General features: G+C 49.7%; 1 protein-coding gene across 2 annotated transcripts in view; it reads left to right on the top strand.

Moving 5' to 3' along the window:
- Positions 1–19,060, top strand: part of PCYT1A (phosphate cytidylyltransferase 1A, choline) — a 32,696-nt gene extending 13,636 nt beyond the window's left edge. For both annotated transcript variants that reach the window (XM_053387372.1, XM_053387373.1), the window contains exons 2-9: positions 93–245; positions 5,711–5,810; positions 9,418–9,534; positions 12,786–12,937; positions 13,490–13,568; positions 15,854–15,996; positions 16,625–16,813; positions 18,016–19,060. In XM_053387372.1, the coding sequence (XP_053243347.1) occupies positions 93–245; positions 5,711–5,810; positions 9,418–9,534; positions 12,786–12,937; positions 13,490–13,568; positions 15,854–15,996; positions 16,625–16,813; positions 18,016–18,222 (1,140 nt within the window). In that variant the 3' untranslated portion in view covers positions 18,223–19,060. The remainder of the gene's footprint in view (positions 1–92; positions 246–5,710; positions 5,811–9,417; positions 9,535–12,785; positions 12,938–13,489; positions 13,569–15,853; positions 15,997–16,624; positions 16,814–18,015) is intronic.
- Positions 19,061–20,945: the final 1,885 nt, after the last annotated feature.

Below are 20,945 nucleotides of genomic sequence, written 5' to 3'. Positions count from 1 at the left end.
ACAGAGTCCTTTTCTGGCTGCTGGTTTCTCCCACCCTTCTTTTTTTTATTATTTTATTTTTTAAAACAACCACGCCTCATTCGCTCCCGCAGGTCTTTCCAGCTGAGCTGCCGGACGCAATTCGCGGGATGGAACCCCAGGGCTCAGCCAGGCTGAATTCCAGGAAAAGGAGAAAAGAAGGGGTGGGCCCCAACGGGGCGGCCGAAGCGGATGGCATCCCCTCCAAAATGCCACGGAACTGCTTGGTAAGTAAGAGAAAAATGGACAATTCTGGCAGGAAGTTTCTGCTTAATGTTTAACTTAATGACGCATGCTGAGCAACCCTCCTCAACACTTACCAAGGATAGATTTTAAAGAAGGGTTTTTAAAAAATAAAAATAATAAAGCAATATCAGAGTTGTGGGCGTTGCTGTTTTGCTTCCTGCTTCTTTTAACAGCCAGGGCTCTGGATTGCACATTGTGCCAAAGTGATTCAAGGTAAAGGGACCCCTGACCGTCAGGTCCAGTCGTGGCCGACTCTGGGGTTGCGGCGCTCATCTCGCTTTACTGGCCGAGGGAGCCGGCGTACAGCTTCCGGGTCATGTGGCCAGCATGACTAAGCTGCTTCTGGCGAACCAGAGCAGTGCATGGAAACGCCCTTTACCTTCCCGCCGGAGCGGTACCTATTTATCTACTTGCACTTTGACGTGCTTTTGAACTGCTAGGTTGGCAGGAGCAGGGACCGAGCAACGGGAGCTCACCCCGTCGCGGGGATTCAAACCGCCGACCTTCTGATCGGCAAGTCCTAGGCTCTGTGGTTTAGACCACAACGCCACCCGCATCCACTAGCAAGGTCTAGTGATTCTAGACCTTGCTTAATGTGCATAATGTCGCGTTTGCCAATCCATTGCCCTCCAGATGCTTTGAACCGCAACTCCCGTCAGCCCCAGCTTTCACGGCCACACTCATGCCAGCCTACGCATGATATGTCCCTGCTGGCAAGGGCTGATGGGAGTTGTAGTCCAAAACATCAGGATGGCACCAGGTTGGCAAAGACTGCTGTAACGTGATGGCTCCCTACCGTCCCTTCTCAAGAGAAGAATCCCTTATTCTAGCAATCATTCTCTCTAGCTGTCATCTCAGATTAGGACTTCTCAGCTGATGCACCCGGTCACCTTCCTTCCTCATATCGGATTGCAGCGCTTTGCCCTTCTCGGCTGTCTCTCCCCTGATCACTGACTGTGCCTCTGACCCAAACTGGAAAGCAGGGCTGCGAAGCGGTTGTGGAGCTGGAATCTCTCCAAGTGGACTGGTCCAGTCCCAGAGGCACCATCGTTCTTTCCCCCCCCCAAAAAAAATGTTAATTGGTTTTCACAACATTATAAACAAACAAACACATAAGACAAACAAACATAAATCATAGCCTTATTGAAAATTACACTTATTAACATTGTTAAGTGACTTCCTCGCTTCCCCTTGGTTGAATTTCATTGCATATCCTTTTAACGGTTTTCGAAATCACAGTTCTTATAAAATTTAACTTAAACATTAACATCCTTAAATCTTCACATTATGAAATTAAACATATTAATTCATCACTTAACATAAATAAAATCCTAAAATTTATTTACAGAAGTATTGTAAAATGTATGAATGCTGATGACATTGAAATAAAATGAAGGGGTTCTAGTAATAAGAGATAAAAATTTGAAATTTGGGAGGTAAAATATATAAGGACAAAGTAGTAGATGATTTTGCTGAACTAATTGTTAAAAAGGGATATAAAAAAGGGAGGCGTGGGGAAGTCAGGAAAATAAGTTAATTGAAGATAAATAACTAGAAAAGAGTGATTTGTGTTTTTTCCTATTTTATTTTTTGTGTGTTGATTGTTCTTTTTTTTTCTCTTGTTAAATGTTTGTATTTTATGTATTGTGAAAGTTTGTATTGTTGTGTTTTATATTGTTTTTCTGTGTTTTTATTGTCTTATTTTTCTATTGTTAAACTTAATAAAAATATTATTTTTTAAAAAAAACATAAATAAAATCCTAAGCCAGTTAATTATCTGCAAGCTGTTTTCAGTTAATTTAACTTAACATATTTAACTAATCCACTCTTCCTGATACTCCTCCTCCTTCTGGTCGTGGACTCTTCCGGTTAGGTCGGCTAGCTCCGAAAAATCCATCATCTTCATCTGCCATTCTTCTATCGTTGGTAATTCTTGGGTTTTCCACTTTTTAGCTAACAAAATACGAGCAGCAGTTGTGGCATACAAAAATAATTTAACATCTTTCTTGGGCAATTCCAAATCTGTTATTCCAAGAAGAAAGGCCTCTGGTTTCTTTATAAATGTGTATTTCAGCATTTTTTTCAATTCATTATAAATCTTTCCCCAGAAGTCTTTCACCTTGGGGAAGGTCCACCACATACGATAAAGGTTCCTTCCTTTTTTTACATTTCCAACATAAATTGTCACAGTTATGATATATCTTTGCTAATTTTACAGGAGTCAAATACAATCTGTACATCATTTTCATTATATTTTCCTTTAACACAGTACATGCGGTGAACTTGACCCCTTTCTTCCACAATCTTTCCCAGGCAGCACCGTTCTTAACAACTAAGTACTGCAACGAAAGGTTGCACAGGATGTGTTGCTGTTCCTGAATGCCAGCCTGCTAGCCGTGGCTTTAGAGAAGGGGTGAAGGTGACCAAAACAGGGCAACAGCGGTGGCAGCAGCAACTGCCAGAGTGTGAAACCCAACTACAGGGCTGTTGTGTTGCAATTGGGTAAGGAAGGGGGTTTGAGAGGCTCTCTTGAGCATCTTCCCCGCATGCTTTCTCCACAGACATCTCCTCCCTTGGGATGCAATAAGCTGTGAGGGGTTTGAGTGAGTCACTTCACTCTCGGCCTCTCAGATTCCCTGTTTTCTTTTCCAGCTTAACAATCAAGATTCCATGGCTCCTGGGACCAGTGAGCCTGCTCAGCCCCATTTTAGAGATCTTATAATAATAATAATTTTTATTTATACCCCGCCCTCCCCAGCCAAGGCCGGGCTCAGGGCGGCTAACATGCAATAATAAAAACAAGTTGAATGAATACAATTTAAAAACAAGATTAAAATACAACAATTAAAATATTGAAACATTAAAATATTAAAATGCAGCCTCATCGCAGGAGGAGAAAGGAAAAAGGAAAAAGAAAGGGGGAGGGAATCAAATTGGCTCCAAGCCAAAGGCCAGGCGGAACAACTCTGTCTTACAGGCCCTGCGGAAAGAAATCAGATCCTGCAGAGCCCTGGTCTCATGAGGCAGAGCGTTCCACCAGGCTGGGGCCAGTGTTGAAAAGGCCCTGGCTCTGGTTGACGCCAATCTAACTTTCTTAGGGTCCGGGACCTCTAGGGTGTTGCTATTTATGGACCTTGAGGCTCTCCGTGGGGCATACCGGGAGAGGCGGTCCCGTAGGTACGAGGGTCCTAGGCCGTGACTTCTGTACACTTGGAGGTCCCCACCCCCAACACACACACACACAGAAAAATACGTGATTCCTCCCATCTTCTCTCTCATTGACTCCATTTTTTTACAGCATGGGGACACTGAAGGTTGATAAACACAGCGCCAGAGAGAGGCCCTTGTGGGTTTTGAGGAGGAATTTGTAGAGAAAATGCATGTTAAGCTTCTATGCCTACAGCTCCTTAGTTTTTTTATCAGGATTCCAACTCTGAATGCCAGGACAAGAAAGGGGTGGCAGCGGAGAATGGAGAGAGAGAGAAAGAAAAGAGACGAAAGAGGTTCCTTTGTTCGTTCCAGAAAAAGGAGTAATAAGACAACAGTGGTATATGAAACCTTCGGAATTTCTGGATTTTATGTGGAATTAGTTCCCATGTTCCACAGCAAGAGAAGCTGAATTGCAAATACAGTGGTGCCTCTGTTTCCCAGTGTCTCGGAAGCCGAACGTTTTGGTTTTCGAACGCCGAAAACCCGGAAGTACAGTGGTACCTCGGGTTACATATGCTTCAGGTTACAGACTCCACTAACCCAGAAATAGTACCTCGGGTTAAGAACTTTGCTTCAGGATGAGAACAGAAATCATGCTCTGGCAGCGCAGCAGCAGCAAGAGGCACCATTAGCTAAAGTGGTGCTTCAGGTTAAGAACAGTTTCAGGTTAAGAACGGACCTCCGGAACGAATTAAGTACTTAACCCGAGGTACCACTGTAATTGCTTCCATTTTCGAACGTGCCTCGGAAGTCAAAAAGCTTCCGTTGTGTGTTTTTCAGTTTTTCCCATTGAACTTGCAGCCAACCCTTTGCGCCTCAGTTTTCGAACGTTTCGGAAGTCTAACGGTCTTCTGGAATGGATTACGTTCAAGAACCGAGGTACCACTGTATATATATAACCCTGCACTTCAGCAAGTTGGGTCACTGGGCCATGTCATCCTGTTCTCAGACTGACAGTGGCTCTTCAAAACATCAGTCAAATGACTTTCCTGCTACCCAGGAACGGAAGAGCCCTGTAGCTGAATCAGGCCCCTCTAGTCCAGCATCCTGCTCTCGCAGGGGCCAGCGAGGTGCTTCTGGAAATCCCCCAAGCAGGGCCAGAGTGCAGCAGCAGCAGCTCCTCCACTCTTGTGACTTCCAGCAACTGGCGTCCAGAGACACGCTGCCTGCTGACGGTGGAGAGAGAAGGCGTCCGTCTTTGAGAGCCATATCTCCCACCAATTTGTCTCATCTTTTAAAGCCATCCAGATTGGTGGCCATCGTTGCATCCTGGTGGGAGTGAGTTCCGTAGGTTAACTATGCGCTGCATGAAGAAGGGCTTTCTGTTTTCTGTCCTGAATCTCCCAACAGTCACCTTCATCGGATGAAGTGGACGTGGCGTTCTCTGAAAGCGTGAGCTCTGTGACCCCTCCAGACATTCACTTGCTGCAATCCTTCCATAGCCTTGGGCCTGGTGCCCAGTTAGTCTGTTTTCAGGTCTGATTCGGTGCTGAATCAAGATGCCCTTTTGCCCCTCTGTGGTTTGTTTTTTATATATATATATTTTTATTAAAGATTTTCTTGTTTCACAGAAGTGTAATTTCTCTCATATTTTTTCCATGTAACATTTTTACAAATCCGTTTCATTTGTTGAGAAATTAGGGGGAGAAAAGAAAAAAGAAGAAGAAGAAGAAGAAGGGGTGGAGGGAGGGAAGATGGGTGGGGTCAGGTGGCGATGTTTCTATTATACTTAATATATGTGGGGTTTGGTGTCAGCGTCGCTTGTGCAGGTTCTCTGCTGTTCGCTTGTGTTCCTTTGGTGGTGAGAGAGGTTGGGGTTGGCCTAGAGTGTGGTTGTTCATGTGTGGTTGGCTGTGGTGGTCTTTGTTTTCATGTGTGAATGGGGTGGGTGGGTGTTTTGGATCAGGTTAGCCATATTGATTTGTATGCTGTTGGTGGATTATTGTCATTGTCTTGTTGGGCTGTGTATGTGATAAAGGGGAGCCATACCGGGGTGAAGGTGTCTTCTTCTGTTTGTCCCCGTGTCAGTTTCAGTTTATTAGTTAATTTTTCCAGTAGGGCTGTTTCCCATACTATTTGGTACCATTGGTCCATGCTTACTCCTGACAGGTCTCTCCAGTGTCTGGTTATGGTGTTTCTGGCTGCTGAGAGTAGGTGGGTTATGAGTTCTTTGTGGTGTAAATTGCCCCTCTGTGTTAAAGCTCACTTACTTTCTTGATATCCTTTCATAATTTAGGGTCTCCGGGAGCCCGCTCCATTTTCCGATGAGCTTGAAGTGGACTACAGCAAGCCATACATCCGAGTAACGTTTGATGAAGCGTTAAGGGGGACGCCATGTAAGTAATTCTCAAAGCCCCCAGTTTTGAGTAGGTGGGGAGAGGGATTTATTTCAGTCCAGCCCCTCTCAGCAGTGACTTGAAGGGATCTGTGGTTTATGGAAATACAACAACCCTGTGAGGTAGTTTAGCCTGAGAGGCAGTGACTGGCACCCAAGGTCACTCAGCGAACTTGATGGCTGAGTGGGGTTTCGAACCCTAGTCTCCAAGGTCCTCCTCCAGGGGTCAGCAACCTTTGTCAGCCCTGGGCCGGTCCATTGTCCCTCAGACCTTGTGGGGGGCCAGACTATATTTGGGGGGGGGGGGAAATGATGAACAAGTTCCTATGCCCCACAAATATCCCAGAGATGCATTTTAAATAAAAGCACACATTCTACTTACGTAAAAACACCAGGCAGGCCCCACAAATAACCCAGAGATGCATTTTAAATAAAAGGACACATGCTACTCATGTAAAAACAGGCTGATTCCTGGACCATCCGCGGGCTGGATTTAGAAGGGGATTGGGCCACATCCAGCCCCCAGGCCTTAGGTTACCTACCCCTGTCCTACTGCAACCCAAACCACTACATTTATTATAATCCCCTCGTCTTTCTCCCATATCCCCTTCTCCACCCCGTCTGGGTGGGTGCCAACTGAGAGGTCCATATATATAGCAAAACACAAATTGCTGCTCCCACACTCGCTCATTGTCCCTATCAAGGATGCTGTGATCTCAAAGGGCTATATTTTAATTCTTATCAAAACGCCCTTCTGGATCTATGAAAACTGGAGCAGCCTTTAGCAAGATGCGCTTTTTTTCCTTTTCTCTGCCCTCCCAGCTTCCTTCTCAGCAGAGATTTGCCCTCCTAATCCCCAGTCAAGAGTTCAGGAAGGCAAAGGGAGGGTTTGCCTCTGGGCTTCCTTCTGCTGACTTGAGTGCAAAGTGCAGAGCCCCACCTCACAATGCAGCTGCGAAATCCCCTTAATCTCTCTGCTAATACCTGCCAAGTCATGGGAGGTGAGGCTGAGCTTGCCCTTTCAGTCATCAGATCAAAGAGCGGCTTTGTGGCCTCAGCAGGTGGGCGGTGCCCGGCTCCTGTGTATCCGAGAGCAAGGAAAAGGCCAAGGAAGGGGAGAGGAGGCATAAAGGCAGAAGACGATCCCCAGTTGCTCAGAGAAGCAGCAAGGAAACCTTCCGAAAGGTCATGGCTTGACCTGGCCTAGCCTGTTGGTGAAAGGAATGCTAGCTCCGTACAGTTGGGTGGGTCCCCCAGGAGTCATCTAGTCCAACCCCCTGCAATGCAGGAGGCTTCCTTGGCCAGTTTCCCTTCTGCTCCTTTCTTTGGCCACAGCTGGGCAGTGGCACACAAGGTGAATCTGTGCCCATCACCCCAAGGTCTCCTCTACAAGACCATTTGTAGAGCACAATCTTTGGAACTCACTCCCCCATGAGGCAGGGATGGCCACTACTTCGGTGCCTTTAAAAGGGGACTCGACCAATTCATGGAGGAGGGTAAGGCTCTCGATGGCTACTAGTCACAATGGCTCCAGTCCGCCTGCACTGTTGGAGGTGTCATGGCTCAAAATGACAGTTGCTCCTGCTCTCGGATCCTGCTTGTGGGCGTCACACAGGAATCTGACCGGCCACTGTCAGAACAAGTTGCTGGACGAGAGGGGCCACTGGCCTGACACAGCAGACTTCCCTTACGTCCTTATCTGCAGGCTCCAGGCTTGATAAACGGCCCTGATTTAGCCTTGAACTGGGGGTCACGGGCAGTTTGCTGCTTTGGGCGATGTTCATTTGTACAAACATAAGGAAAACCTGCCAGGTCAGGCCAAAGGCTCAACTAGTTCGGCACTCTTCGGACAGTGCCCAGTCAGATTCCTGCGGGAAGCCCACAAACGGCCTGGGAGCAGAAGCAACTCTTGAGTCCCTGGGTTCCCAGCAGCCGGCACCCAACCAACGGCCAAGAAGAACATAGGCATTGTGGCTACTAGCTCTTGGCAGACTTAACTTGCATGAATTTATTCACCGTATTTTTCGCTCTGTAAGACGCACCAGACCATAAGAGGCACCTAGTTTTTGGAAGAGGAAAACAAGAAGAAGAAACAATTCTGAATCCCAGAAGCCAGGACAGCCAGCGGGATCACTGTGCTGCGATTCTGCTGTCTGTCCTGGCTTATGGGATAGCAGCGCACACCTCTCCTGGGCAAGGGGAGCCTTCATCCCCCTGCCCAGGAGAGGCTGCGTGCGGCTAAGTCTCCCCCAAGAGCCATGCTCCCTTTAAAGAGCGCATGGAGTGGGGGGGGCAGCCCTTCTCCCTCCTCGGGGAAAAGCCCCGAAGAGCCGCACACACGCTCCACGCGGCTCTTTAAAGGGAGCGCTGAGCAGAGCCTCCTGCCTGCATTCGCTCCATAAGACGCACAAACATTTCCCCTTACTTTTTTGGAGGGGGAAAGTGCGTCTTAAAAAGCAAAAAATACGGTAATCCTCATTTATAGCTGGGTGGCCGTCACTGGGTGGCTGTCACTGACTATAGGAACTTGGTCAGTCTCCCCCATTTCCTCAAGTCAAGGGTCCCTTACTTGCACATGGATATCCTTAACACACCTAGTTTTTGGAAGAGGAAAACAAGAAAAAAAATATTCTGAATCCCAGAAGCCAGGAACGGAGTGGGGGGTTGAATTTACAGCAGGGCGGAGTTGCTCACAATTATGCTGGTTCCCCAAATCCCTGTGCCACATTGAACCTGTTTTTCCAGGTGTATTTCATATGCTGAGATTTCCCTGGAAATTGCCTATTTGAATAAATCTCTCATGACCAGTGAAAATCTAATGGGTGCCAGAAAGTCTTTACAGCCAAGGGGGTCCTTATTGCTGATGCACCAAGGAGCTGAAGCTGGAGGAGGAGGAGTTTGGATTTGATATCCCGCTTTATCACTACCTTAAGTAGTCTCAAAGCGGCTCACAATCTCCTTTCGCTTCCTCCCCCATAACAAACACTCTGTGAGGTGAGTGAGGCTGAGAGATTTCAGAGAAGTGTGACTGGCCCAAGGTCACCCAGCAGCTGCATGTGGAGGAGCAGGGAATCGAACCTGGTTCACCAGATTACGAGTCCACTGATCCTAACCACTACACCACACTGGCTCTCCAGTGATTAAAGATTAGGGAAGTCTCCTTGCTCGCCTGTCCTGATTGATTGCTGCTACCTTTGCAAATGCTCTGGGTCTGATTGTGTCATAGAGTTGGAAGGGACCCCGAGGGTCATCTAGTCCAACCCCCTGCAACTGCAGGAATCTCAGCTAAAGCATCCAAGACAGATGGCCATCCAACCTCTGCTTAAAAACCTCCAAGGAATAAGAGTCCCAAGGGAGACTATTCCACTGTCGAACAGCTCTTGCTCTCCTTGGGAATCTCCTTTCTTGTAACTTGAAGCCATTGTCTTTGTGGATTTGCCTGCAACCAGGATCTCTGAGGACTTGAACAAAGGAAGCTGTGCTTCAAGTCGCTGCAAAGAGAGCCACTCTAGTGTAGCAGACAGAATATTGGATTTGGGGTTGGAACAGGCTCTTGTGGAAGCCTTAAAGCACCTCACTAACAAGCTTTTCCTTTCTCCTCTTCTTAGTGGACAGACCAGTCAGGGTTTACGCCGACGGAATATTTGACCTTTTCCACTCTGGGCACGCACGGGCCTTGATGCAGGCGAAAAACCTCTTCCCAAACACGTACCTGATTGTAGGGGGTAAGGCAGAGCTCCTTTGACTCCATAAACATTTTGGAGGAAAGCTACCTGGCTGGGGGAACCACGCATGATATGTAAGAAGCAAGTAGAGGGAATTTTTTCCCTTCCTCTCTCATAATGCTAGGACTTGGTTAGATTCAGCCAGGGATCTTGATTCAGGGGAAGATTCAGAGCAGACAAGAGAAAGTACTTTTTCCCCTGGAGGAAAAACATGGCCCAGAAGACAGCCAAGGAGGCTTGTCTAAAACGTAGGACCCCAGAGAGTGTTAAGTTGAAACTGATTGAACCCACAGCTGATCTGTATCACCTGTGCAGAAAAAACGAACAAGCCAGTATGTCTTCCATTGACTTTTCAGAGCACTTCAGGTTTCATTCCATTAAAGTTTGTCCAATACGAAAGTGGGCCCCTCTCTAAGTTGCCATCATGGCAGTCCTGTGTTGGCTATATTGGGCTGTCTTTATATCCTGCTGTCTTTTGTCTGTTCCATCTGACCAGATGTCACAAGGGAGGCTGTTCCCTCCCTGGGGTCCCGATACCAGGCAAAGCTTCTGTCAGCGCTGCCCAAGGTCCCAGCTCACACAAGACCAACACTGCTTCGTTCTTTAGTATAAAAGTCTTTATTGAAGTCCAGTTTCACTTCCACACGCGCAGCGTGCAACACTACGTCTCTAACCTTAGACCACCGAAGCTCCATCTGAATCTCCTCCCCCCTGACACCAGTTTAAGATTCTAGCCTTGTCCACCTCTTCCTCTGTTCCTTCCTCCTCTGGGTCCGCCTGCCCGTCGGGGTCTCACCCTTCCTAGACTCTTCTGACGCTGAGTCCCCTGACTCTTCCCCCTCCCTCCTTCGGGCTTTAGGACCTGGCTCCCAATCCGGGTTTTCTGCTGTCCCGCGCTCCTGCACATTTGAACTTGGCGCGCGCGCCCAGCCTCCCACTTTCCTTCTGACCGTTACACTTGTGTCACTGCTCCCTCCTTCGGGGAGGCTAGCTGGACCTGACCTTCCCTCCGTTTCCCCACTTTCCGATGGGGGCGTGGTCACCCCTGACTCATCTTCTCTCCCCGCTGGAGGAGAGGCTGGTCCTGACTCATGTGACTCTTCCCCCCCACTGCGCTCTGGTGGGGGAGCTGGTCCTGATCCTCCGCTGCTCCCTTGGGAGTCCCCGCTGGTCCCTTGCTTCTGGTGCGTCCCCCCTGGGACCCCCCTTGCCCTTACCATAGGCGCCCCCTTCTGGGAATCTTCTGATTCGCTGGAGAAGCTCATGGAATCTCTCGGGTCACTGTCGTATTCCCCTACGCTCCCCTCGGATTCCTCTCCTCCGCTCTCTATTTGCTCTCTCCCCTGTGCTTCTGCTCCTGAGCCTCTGACAGCTTCCTTCCTCCTTTTCCTGGGATACCGTCTTGACTTTGTAGCGTTTTAGCACAGTTTTATTGTGCAGTTAGCTCTCTGTACAGTTTATTTCTGAGTGTTTATACAGTTCTTAAAGTAATGCATACTGCTCTTCCAAAAAGTGCCATTCCTTGTATACAGGCTTGCGGAGATTTCTGAAAAAGCAAAACTCGGCCCTTTGTACCATGAAGTGTTGGGGGGAGGGAAGGGGTTGATGGGAGCGTGTGCACTTTGTTTCAGCCGGAGATGTAGTTTAAGGGGTTAAGCCAAAACCATAGAATCATAGAGCTGGAAGGGACCCTGAGAGTTATCTAGTCCAACCCTCTGCAATGAAGGAATCTCAGCTATAGCGTCCAAGACAGATGGCCATCCAAACTCTGCTGGAAAACCTCCAAAGAAGGAGAGACCACAACCTCCAGATTAAATCCATTCCGCTGCCAAACAGCCCTCACTGTCAGAATGTTCTTCTTCTTACAAGAATCTACTTTCTTGTAACTTGAATCCATTGGGTCAGGTCCTATCCTTCAGAGGAAAGAACAAGCTTGCTGTATCTGTCACATGACAGCCCTTTAGATATTTGAAGACAGCTCTCATATCTCTTCTCCATCTCCTCTTATCCAGGCTAAACATACCCAGGCTCCCCGGGAAGGTGCCATATCCTGAATCAGACCTAGTTTTGGCAGAATTTGTATCTTACCTATTCTCCCAAGTAACTCTTTAGATATCCAAATGGCAACTATTCTACTGGCGGATTTATTTGGTTCTGAAAAATTTAAGTATAGTCCCTTTCTGTTAAACGTTTAAATCTCCATGCATCTTTTATATCCATATTTTCTAGTAGTTCGAAAAAACTACGTGGCATCTTTCCTTTTTTTCCCCCTCTCTGTCCTACTGTTCTGTCCATCTCAGGGTCTGTTACACCATTTAAATCTCTCATGAGGATCATTTTTTTCTTCTGTGTATTCCAGCAACATTTTTTCCTAGTTCTTTGAAGAATTCTACTTTTTTTTCATTGGGTGCATATATTCCAACTAGGATAATTACTTCTCCTTGAAGTAATTACGGGACCGCCTCTCCTGGTATGTCCCACAGAGGAACTTGCGGTCTTCGAACAAAAACATCCTGAAGGTCCCAGGCCACAGGGAGATTAGGCTGGCCTCAACTAGAGCCAGGGCTTTTTCGGCTGTGGCTCCAATCTGGTGGAACGCTCTGTCACAAGAGACTAGGGCCCTGCGGGACTTGACATCTTTCCACAGGGCCTGCAAGACAGAGCTGTTCCACCAAGCCTTTGGTCAGGGCGCAGCCTGACTCCCTCCTTTGGCAATCTTCATAGAACTTTAGCCTAATGGTTGCCATCAATTTGAGTTGAATTAATTTTATAATGAAATGATTTTAGAATGTTGTACTATTTTATTGTTGTTAGCCGCCCTGAGCCCGGCTTCGGCTGGGGAGGGCGGGATATAAATAAAATTTATTATTATTATTATTATTATTATTATTATTATTATTATTATTATTATGTTTAATTCTAATTATTATTATTCTCCCATTGGAGTCTTTATGTACATATCCTGAATCAGACCTGTGGTCCATCTAACTCAGTACAGTCTACACTGACCAGCAGCAGCTCTGTGGGGTTTTCAGGCAGCCCCCTGATGTCAGGTCTTGACCCCAGAACCTTCTGCATGCAGCACAGATGCTCTGTCCCTGAGCTGCAGCCCTTTCCTAGATGGCGCTGTGACGCCACGGGGTGTTCTCGGCAGGAGCTCCAGGGAAGAGGCACCCCAGCGAGGACGGGCAGGGTTGCTTAAGAGGCCCGGAGCGCACATTCTCACCCCATTGCCCTTTCCACGATTGCAGTCTGCAGCGACGAGCTGACGCACAACTTCAAGGGCTTCACGGTGATGAACGAGGCCGAGCGCTACGACGCCGTGCAGCACTGCCGCTACGTGGACGAGGTGGTGAGGAACGCCCCCTGGACCCTGACGCCCGAGTTCTTGGCTGAGCACAGGGTAAAAGAGCGTCTGTGAAAGGTGGTTTGGAGGGAAGGGGGCTGGGTCCCTTGTAGCTTTTCCAGTCCTTAGCCTTACGGCCAAGTGGGATTCTCTGAGCCGTGGCAAGAAAGAGTTTGGATTTGATATCCCCCTTTATCACTACCCAAAGGAGTCTCAAAGTGGCTCACAATCTCCTTTCCTTTCCTCCCCCACAACAAACACTCTGTGAGGTGAGTGGGGCTGAGAGACTTCAGAGAAGTGTGACAGTCCAAGGTCACCCAGCAGCTGCAGGTGGAGGAGCGGGGAAGCGAACCCGGTTCACCAGATTATGAGTCCACCGCTCCTAACCACTACACCACACTGGAGCCAAACTCCGTTCCTCCTGCCCTCCGATGGGGGGTGCCCTAGAGACCTGGCCAGTGGCAGCACAATGGGCTGAAAGGCCTTCCCTGCTCTGTGTGTCTGTGCCAGTCCCTGCTTGGTGCCCTCATCTACCAGGTCACTGCTTGTGCCGCTACCTTGTCTCCTGCCTGCTGTTTTGCTAATGGCTCTTGCTGTCCGATCCCACAGATCGACTTTGTTGCCCACGACGACATCCCCTATTCCTCTGCCGGCAGCGACGATGTCTATAAGCACATAAAGGAAGCAGGTGAGCTTGAGTCTCTCCAGTGGAACCATCCAGCCTTCCCGTAATAATAATAATAATAATAATAATAATAATAATAATAATAATAATTTATTATTTATACCCCGCCCATCTGGCTGGGCCTCCCCAGCCACTCTGGGCGGCTTCCATAAAAACCAAAAATACAGTAAAATATCACACGTTAAAAAGTTCCCTGAACAGGGCTGCCTTAAGATGTCTTCTGAATGTCAGGTAGTTGTTTATCGCTTTGACATCTGCTGGAAGGGCGTTCCACAGGGCGGGCGCCACTACCAAGAAGGCCCTCTGCCTGGTTCCCTGTAGCTTTGCTTCTCGCCTCTGGGGAGGCTTGCGGCTGGCTCCCCTCCAGGCCAGCGCTGTGCAGAGCCTCTTTATTTCCCTACATGCTTCTAGAGCAGGCTTTCCCAATCGTGAGTCTCCAGCTGTTGCTGGACTACAACTCCCATCATCCCTAGCAAGCATGGATTATTATTATTATTATTATTATTATTATTATTATTAATAATAATAATAATAATAATACCCCGCCCTCCCCAGCCAAGGCCGGGCCCAGGGCGGCTAACAATAATAATAAAAAAAACAATTTAACAGCAATAATAAAAACAAGTTGAATGAATACAACTTAAAAACAAGATTAAAATACAACAATTAAAATATTGAAACATTAAAATATTAAAATGCAGCCTCATCACAGGAGGAGAAAGGAAAAAGAAAAAAGAAAGGGGGGGAGGGAATCAAATTGGCTCCAAGCCAAAGGCCAGGCGGAACAACTCTGTCTTACAGGCCCTGCAGAAAGAAATCAGATCCTGCAGGGCCCTGGTCTCATGAGGCAGAGCGTTCCACCAGGCCGGGGCCAGTGTTGAAAAGGCCCTGGCTCTGGTTGAAGCTAATCTAACTTCCTTAGGGCCCGGGGCCACTAGGGTGTTGCTATTTATGGACCTTGAGGCTCTCCGTGGGGCAGACCGGGAAAGGCGGCCCCGTAGGTACGAGGGTCCTAGGCCGATGATGGGAACTGTAGTCCAAAAAGAGCTGGAGACCCAAGTTTTGGAAACCACTCTAGAGGATAGGACTGTCAGGGGCTGCTAACCATAAGGTAAGAGGCAGGGATGCTTCTGAATCCCAGTTGCTGGAAACCAGAGGAGGGGAGAGTTGCTCTTGGGCTCAAATGCTGCTCGCAGGTTTCCATGGAGGCTCAGGTTGCAGCCACAGCAAAGGTGGCATTTTCCATCGTATTAAGCAGCTGGTCCCTTCCCTTTCTCGCCCTGATCTGGCCACAGTGATCCATGCGACGGTCACCTCCAGGCTTGATTATTGTAACTCGCTTTACGCGGGGCTGCCCTTGAAGCTGACCCAGAAACTCCAGCAGGTGCAGAATGCCGCGGTGAGGCTCCTTACGGGGTTCTTGCCATGGGATCACATTCATCCAGTGGTTTACCAACTGCACAGGCTCCCGGTGGAGTACAGGGTCAGGTTTAAGGTTCTGGTTTTGACCTATAAAGCCCTATGTGGCCTAGGACCCTCGTACCTACGGGACTGCCTCTCCCGGTATGCCCCACGGAGGACCTTAAGGTCCACAAATAACAACACTTTGGAGGTCCCAGGTCTCAAGGTGGTTAGATTGGTCTCAATTAGGGCCAGGGCCTTTTCAGCACTGGCCCCGACTTGATGGAATGCTCTGTCACAAGAGACCAGGGCCTTGTGGGACTTGACATCTTTCCGCAGGGCCTGCAAGACGGAGCTTTTCTGCCTGGCTGTTGGTTTGGACTCAGTCTGACCCTTCTGTTTCCTTCCCCTTATGGTTTTGATTTATGGGCTACTTGTAAAATGAGGCTGCATTTTAAATTGCATTTTAACCTGTATTTTAAATTGGGGTTTTTTTCCTATTATGTTTTTATTGTAATTTTACTGGTGTTAGCCGCCCTGAGCCCGGCTCTGGCCAGGGAGGGCAGGGTATAAATAAGTATTAGTATTAGTATTATTGGCATCTGTTTGGCCAGTGCTGGACTAGATGGGCCATTGGAGAGCAGTGAATTCAGATGGGAGGGGAACACAGGGGCTGGGGGCTGGGAAGCCCAAACCTGCTTCCTCCTCCTTTGTCCCCCCCCCTTTCCCTTCCTCCCCACCCCACATCCCCAGTCTTTCTCATCATGCTAATGGGAAGCCTCCAAGAAGGGTACAGGGCCTTTCCAGATTGCATCATGTCGCCATGTGCACGAAACCTTCTGGGGTCAACTGACTGACTGCCCAACCCTCTCTCCATCTGCTTGCAGGAATGTTCGCACCGACTCAGAGAACCGAAGGAATTTCCACGTCGGATATCATCACTCGCATCGTCCGCGACTACGACGTCTATGCCCGGCGGAACCTGCAGAGAGGCTACACGGCTAAGGAGCTCAACGTCAGCTTCATCAACGTGAGTCTGGGGCCCCCCAAATCCCATGAAATCCAGATCTTGCCACCCAGAGAAACACATTTCTGCATCTGCTTTGAGTCTGTGAGGTGTTTTCTATATACAGAATTTGGCCCTTCTGCCTGGTGTTGTGCCCAAGGCTGCCGTTTTTCAGCGGATGCCACCAATTTAGCCCTAACCCGTGATGCCTGTTGATATTTTCACCCCCTCCCATTGCGAGAATCTCCTGATAAGATGTTTTCAGAAAGCAGGGGGCAGAGACTGCTCTTCGCTTCTTCCGCTCCTGCCTGACTCTGTGTGGACTCTGTGTGTTATCTATGTAGAGATGAGATGGCTGAGAGAGAGCTGTAACACTCATGCAAGCCAGTAGCCTTTTCAGTTTTAGTTTGCAGTAGCTATTAGAAATAAAAGAAGTTACGCTTCACAGCTTTCTTCCATGTTGTTCATACTCTGCTGAGGTTGGTGCTCACAGTGGACAGTTGTGGGTCCAGTGCACTTAGACCTGCTTTCCAGGAGTGGAAGGTCTCTGGAAGTGCGCCAGTCACCTAGCCCAGTCGGGGCAGAACCAGTTGTTGAGCCCAGTCGTTCGCATCGGCGTACTGACAATGACGGCCTCTCTCTTTTATTGCAGGAGAAGAGGTACCACTTGCAAGAGCGCGTGGACAAAGTGAAGAAGAGGGTGAAGGACGTCGAGGAGAAGTCCAAGGAGTTTGTGCAGAAAGTGGAGGAGAAAAGCATCGACCTCATCCAGAAATGGGAAGAGAAGTCCCGCGAGTTCATTGGCAACTTCCTGGAGATGTTTGGCCCCGAAGGAGCTCTGGTAAGGAGGCAGCAGCGTCAGACGCCTTCCACTCCTCTGCCTAGTCTCAGGGCTTCCATGCCCATGGGGTTGGCTATGAGCCCAGCTGCACTCTGCACGTGTGCCTGCGCCCTCTGGGCCAAACGCAGCCGTGCTTGAAAGGCCACTGCACGTCCTACGTAGGACTTTAGACCCCAAGGTCACAGGTGGAGCCCCTCCTCTGCATCCGCAGCAGCCCAGGTTTGGTCTTTGGCACCTGAGGATTGAGCAGCATGGAGGAGCCGTGAGCAGCCCCTGGTGGGCGGGGCTGGGGCAAAAGTGGGCAGGGCAACAGGTGTCACTCAAAGCCAGGATGCGTTCCACCCAGGCACAAAGGAGAACCATTAAGGGGGTGTGGTCTGAGGACTGGGGTGTGTGGCTTGGCTCTCTTCAGCCTCTGAGACTGAGGCTCCCCGTCCGCCTGAGTTAGAAGGATCTCAGAGGGGAGGGTGGAAGAGGCCCTGGTCAGCAGCTGCTAAGTCAGAGCAGACAATAGTGAACTGGGTGGGCCCCAGGTGATCCAACTCGATAAAGGGAGCCTTGTTGCACATGCTAGCAGCAAACCCAGCTGGTGAGTTCAGACAGGACATTCCTGCATTGCAGGGGATTGGGCTAGATGACCCTTGGGGCCTTGCACACTGAAAGTCCCAGGTTCAGTCCCCAACATCATCTCCAGCCAAAGGACTCCTGCCTGAACCTCTGGAGAGCTGCAGCCAATTCAGAGCCAGGTGAACTAATGGTTTGGTGACTGGATAGGTGGCATGGGGCAGGCCTGAAACTTGGAGCCAGTGCGAGTCCTTTGCATGGGAGGACCCAGACCCAGCAGCAGAACACCTGCCTTGCATGCAGAAGGCCCCAGGTGCAGCTCCCGCTAGCATCACCAGGTAGACTTGGCAGGGGCCCCTTCTCTGAAACCCTGGAGAGCCACCGCGGCTGGCCAGTGTGCCAGCGTTTCTCAGACCGGGTCCTCAGCTGTTGTTGGACTGCAGCTCCCATCATCCCTGACCGCTGTTCCTGGTAGCTAGGGATGCTGGGAGTTGTAGTCCAACAGCAGCAGGACCCACTGCTGAGCTAGGCGGACCGCTGGGTCTGATTCTTAAGGCAGCTTCCTATTCTTAATTCAAGTATTCTTAGTGCGAGTTTTGCGGCAGGTCTCTGACCAGCGCTCTGCCTTTTCTCCCCAGAAGCACATGCTGAAGGAGGGCAAGGGGCGCATGCTACAGGCCATCAGCCCCAAGCAGAGCCCCAGCAGCAGCCCCACCCACGACCGCTCCCCCTCCCCTTCCTTCCGCTGGCCCTTCACTGCCCGGACGCCCCCCTCGTCTCCAGCCAACGTCCCCAGGAACAAGTCGGCGGTGGCCTATGACATCAGCGAGGACGAGGAGGACTAGAGAGACCCTGGACCCCGCAGGGATTTCTGCAAATGCTGCTTCCTTGATGAGTCCCGCCTCCAGGCATGAAGAGAACCGCTGACGATGAGCTCCAGAGAGCGAGCGCCTCCCCTCAACCCGCCGCCCGAGGGCTGGGTCTGCCGTGGCAGCCCACCCGGGCAGCATCCTCCTCCTCCTCTCTCACTGAGGACTAGTGCCTTGGGGAGTGGGGCGCATTGTTGCGTTTGAACGCCTTCCCCACTTCCCCTTTCATTGGTTATTTGCTGTCTTGTTTCTTGGGGGAAACGGGGGGAAGGTGGCTCTTATTTTAAAGCAGGTGTATTCCTTTTAAACTTTTAACCGGCCCGAGCCACTCGTGGAAATGAGCACTCTGGTTGGCGGGGGAGTTATGGGGCTGGCAGAGCCGGGAGGCTGCCCTGCAGGTGAGCATCGTTGCCTGCCCGTCCCCAAGTCCCAGGGTGCCCCCTGCCTCCTCACAGGCTGTTTCCAGTTCAAGGCCCACAAGGCCCTTGAGCCGGTGTGAAGTCACGGCAGTGCAGGAAGCGGTTACAGTAGAAAATCTGTAAAGAGAGAGAGAGAGGTGGCGGCTGGCTGTGGAGTCACCAGATGCTTTTTGGGATGCCGGAGCGGCAGTTGGTCACCTTGCAACCCCTTCTGTTCCCCCAGTTTGCTGGTCCTCAAGAAGATAAGTGGGAGGGGAGGCTGTGCAAAAGGGGGGGGACATGTCTGCAGATTCCCACTGTAACCCCAGTGAGGTTGTTGGGTCGTCTGCTCAGCTGCCTTTTCCTGCTTCTGGCGCACACAATAATAAAAGAAAAAATTCAGTTCGCTTCCCAAATGGGCAAAGTTGGCTTAAAGTTCCTGTGGATGTGCAGCAGGAGTAGCAACCCCCCCCCCCAGGCTTCAAAGGCAAGTTGCTTGCTGCCGAATTGGAGGAGAACATCAGGCTAGCATTCAGGTGGAATGTACGTTGCATTGCAAAGCTGAATGTGTGGCACTCATTCCGTAGTGTCCGGAAAAGCGACCCCGATTCTCCCCATTCTGAGACTTCTTGTCGGGCAGCGAAAACAAGGAAACTTGGGAGCCTGTTAAAAGCTTAAATTTTTATCCCTTTTGCGTGTTGTGCTTTAAGCAAAGGTTTGTGACCCCTTTCCTGACGCCGGGTGTTTGGTCTTTGTTGACGTACCCATCTCGCCTTTGTTGACTTAACCATCTCTTCTCCAAACGTCCCTACCTGACCCTAACCCCTTCCTGCCTCCCAGCTTCCAAAGTGCACCGTGCAGCTCTGTCTGATCCTGCAACTCTGCTCTCCTGCCTGCCTGTGTCTGTCATAAATGCCCAGTGGTCAGGGCTTTGCTGCACCCCTTCATGGGGAAGAGGGGAACTGCCCCATTGTGCAACTATGGCTGAGTGTCTGCTCTGTGCTCCCAGGAAAGGCCAGCAGCAGCACAGATCCAGCTCAGAGGGTGCGGCACACTCGTTGCGTCACCTCCAAACCTCCTGGGTGTTCGAGTGCAAACCCTGCCAACTCTCAGCTCTGCCTTGAGTAAGGTGCAAATGAATATCACGCAAAACAGCTGCTCTTTCAGTGAACTGCCCGATGTCTGGGGTGCTCCTCCTGTTGGCTTTTGTTGTTAACTGTGTAATAAATGTTCAGAGTTAACTGTCAGCTCCGCATGGATTTTCCCTGGATTCAGTCCCTGCTTCTGATGTTTCCCTGTCAAGAACGATGCCAGCTGTCCCTTGACCATGGACGACTGCCCGTCTGGGTTATTTCATGAGTTAATGTTTTTCTTAAGAGGTTGTCTCTTTGTAGGAAAATCAGCTTGTGAAATGTCTGGGGGGGGGGGGGGGAGGAATTATTCGTGCTTTGAGAATACGGAGCAGGCAGACAGCCTCTGCCACACTCTGTGAGCTCAGCGGGACAGCTTCAAGGCATCCTGGTGCCCACACATTTTCTGACATCAAGACTGTCCCTGGACAGGAACGGAGGTGTTGGCCAGATTGCCACTGTGGTGGTCAGTCTGGGCCATACACCGTCAGGATTTTTGGTGGGAGGTCACAAAGCAGACAGCGCCGTGCTCTCTCTTCCCTGTGAGTTTCCCCTGGTGTCTTAAAAATCAGGGAGAACGTATTTCTGTTCCTCAGCCTGCCTTCCCGTTCCACAGGGAGAGGGGAGAGTCCTGGAAATGCTGGATTGCCCCGTTTTAACTCTTCAAAAGTGTGTTCAGTTGGATTGTTTTGAGACACACTTCTGAACATTTGCACACTGTATAAAGTTGATTCACAGACGCAGGAACTGAGTTGCCGCAAGGCAGATTTCCCTTCCATGTTATTCATGCGGTAAAATGTGCTTCTGAAAGTTTTCCCCAGTGCCGTAAAATTGCCGTGGTACACATGGCCTCTGGATAATTTCTGTCTTTTCCTTTGAGGGAGCTCTTCCAAAAGACCATTTTGCCATGAAAACAGCGAGTTGGAGGGGAACGGCACCTCAGGGTGGTTCTTCTGCCCCAGAAATTGTCTCCCAAACCGGCTCACCTGGAGACTGCTTTGGGAACAGGAGTGTCAGCGGCCCTAAAGGAATGACACCTATGGGGCCAGCCATTCCGAAATGATACTTGCAAAGGTCACTACAGAAGCAGATAAATTTGTTGGGTGACTTTTAAGAAAACAGGATTTGGGGTGCTGAAATAGTGACTGCTACATATTGCATTATACCAGTG

The sequence above is a fragment of the Podarcis raffonei genome, chromosome 5, assembly GCF_027172205.1.
Source record: "Podarcis raffonei isolate rPodRaf1 chromosome 5, rPodRaf1.pri, whole genome shotgun sequence".
NCBI lineage: Eukaryota > Metazoa > Chordata > Lepidosauria > Squamata > Lacertidae > Podarcis > Podarcis raffonei.
The sequence above is the reverse complement of the archived record's forward strand: the minus strand, read 5'-3'. Positions and strand labels throughout refer to the sequence as shown.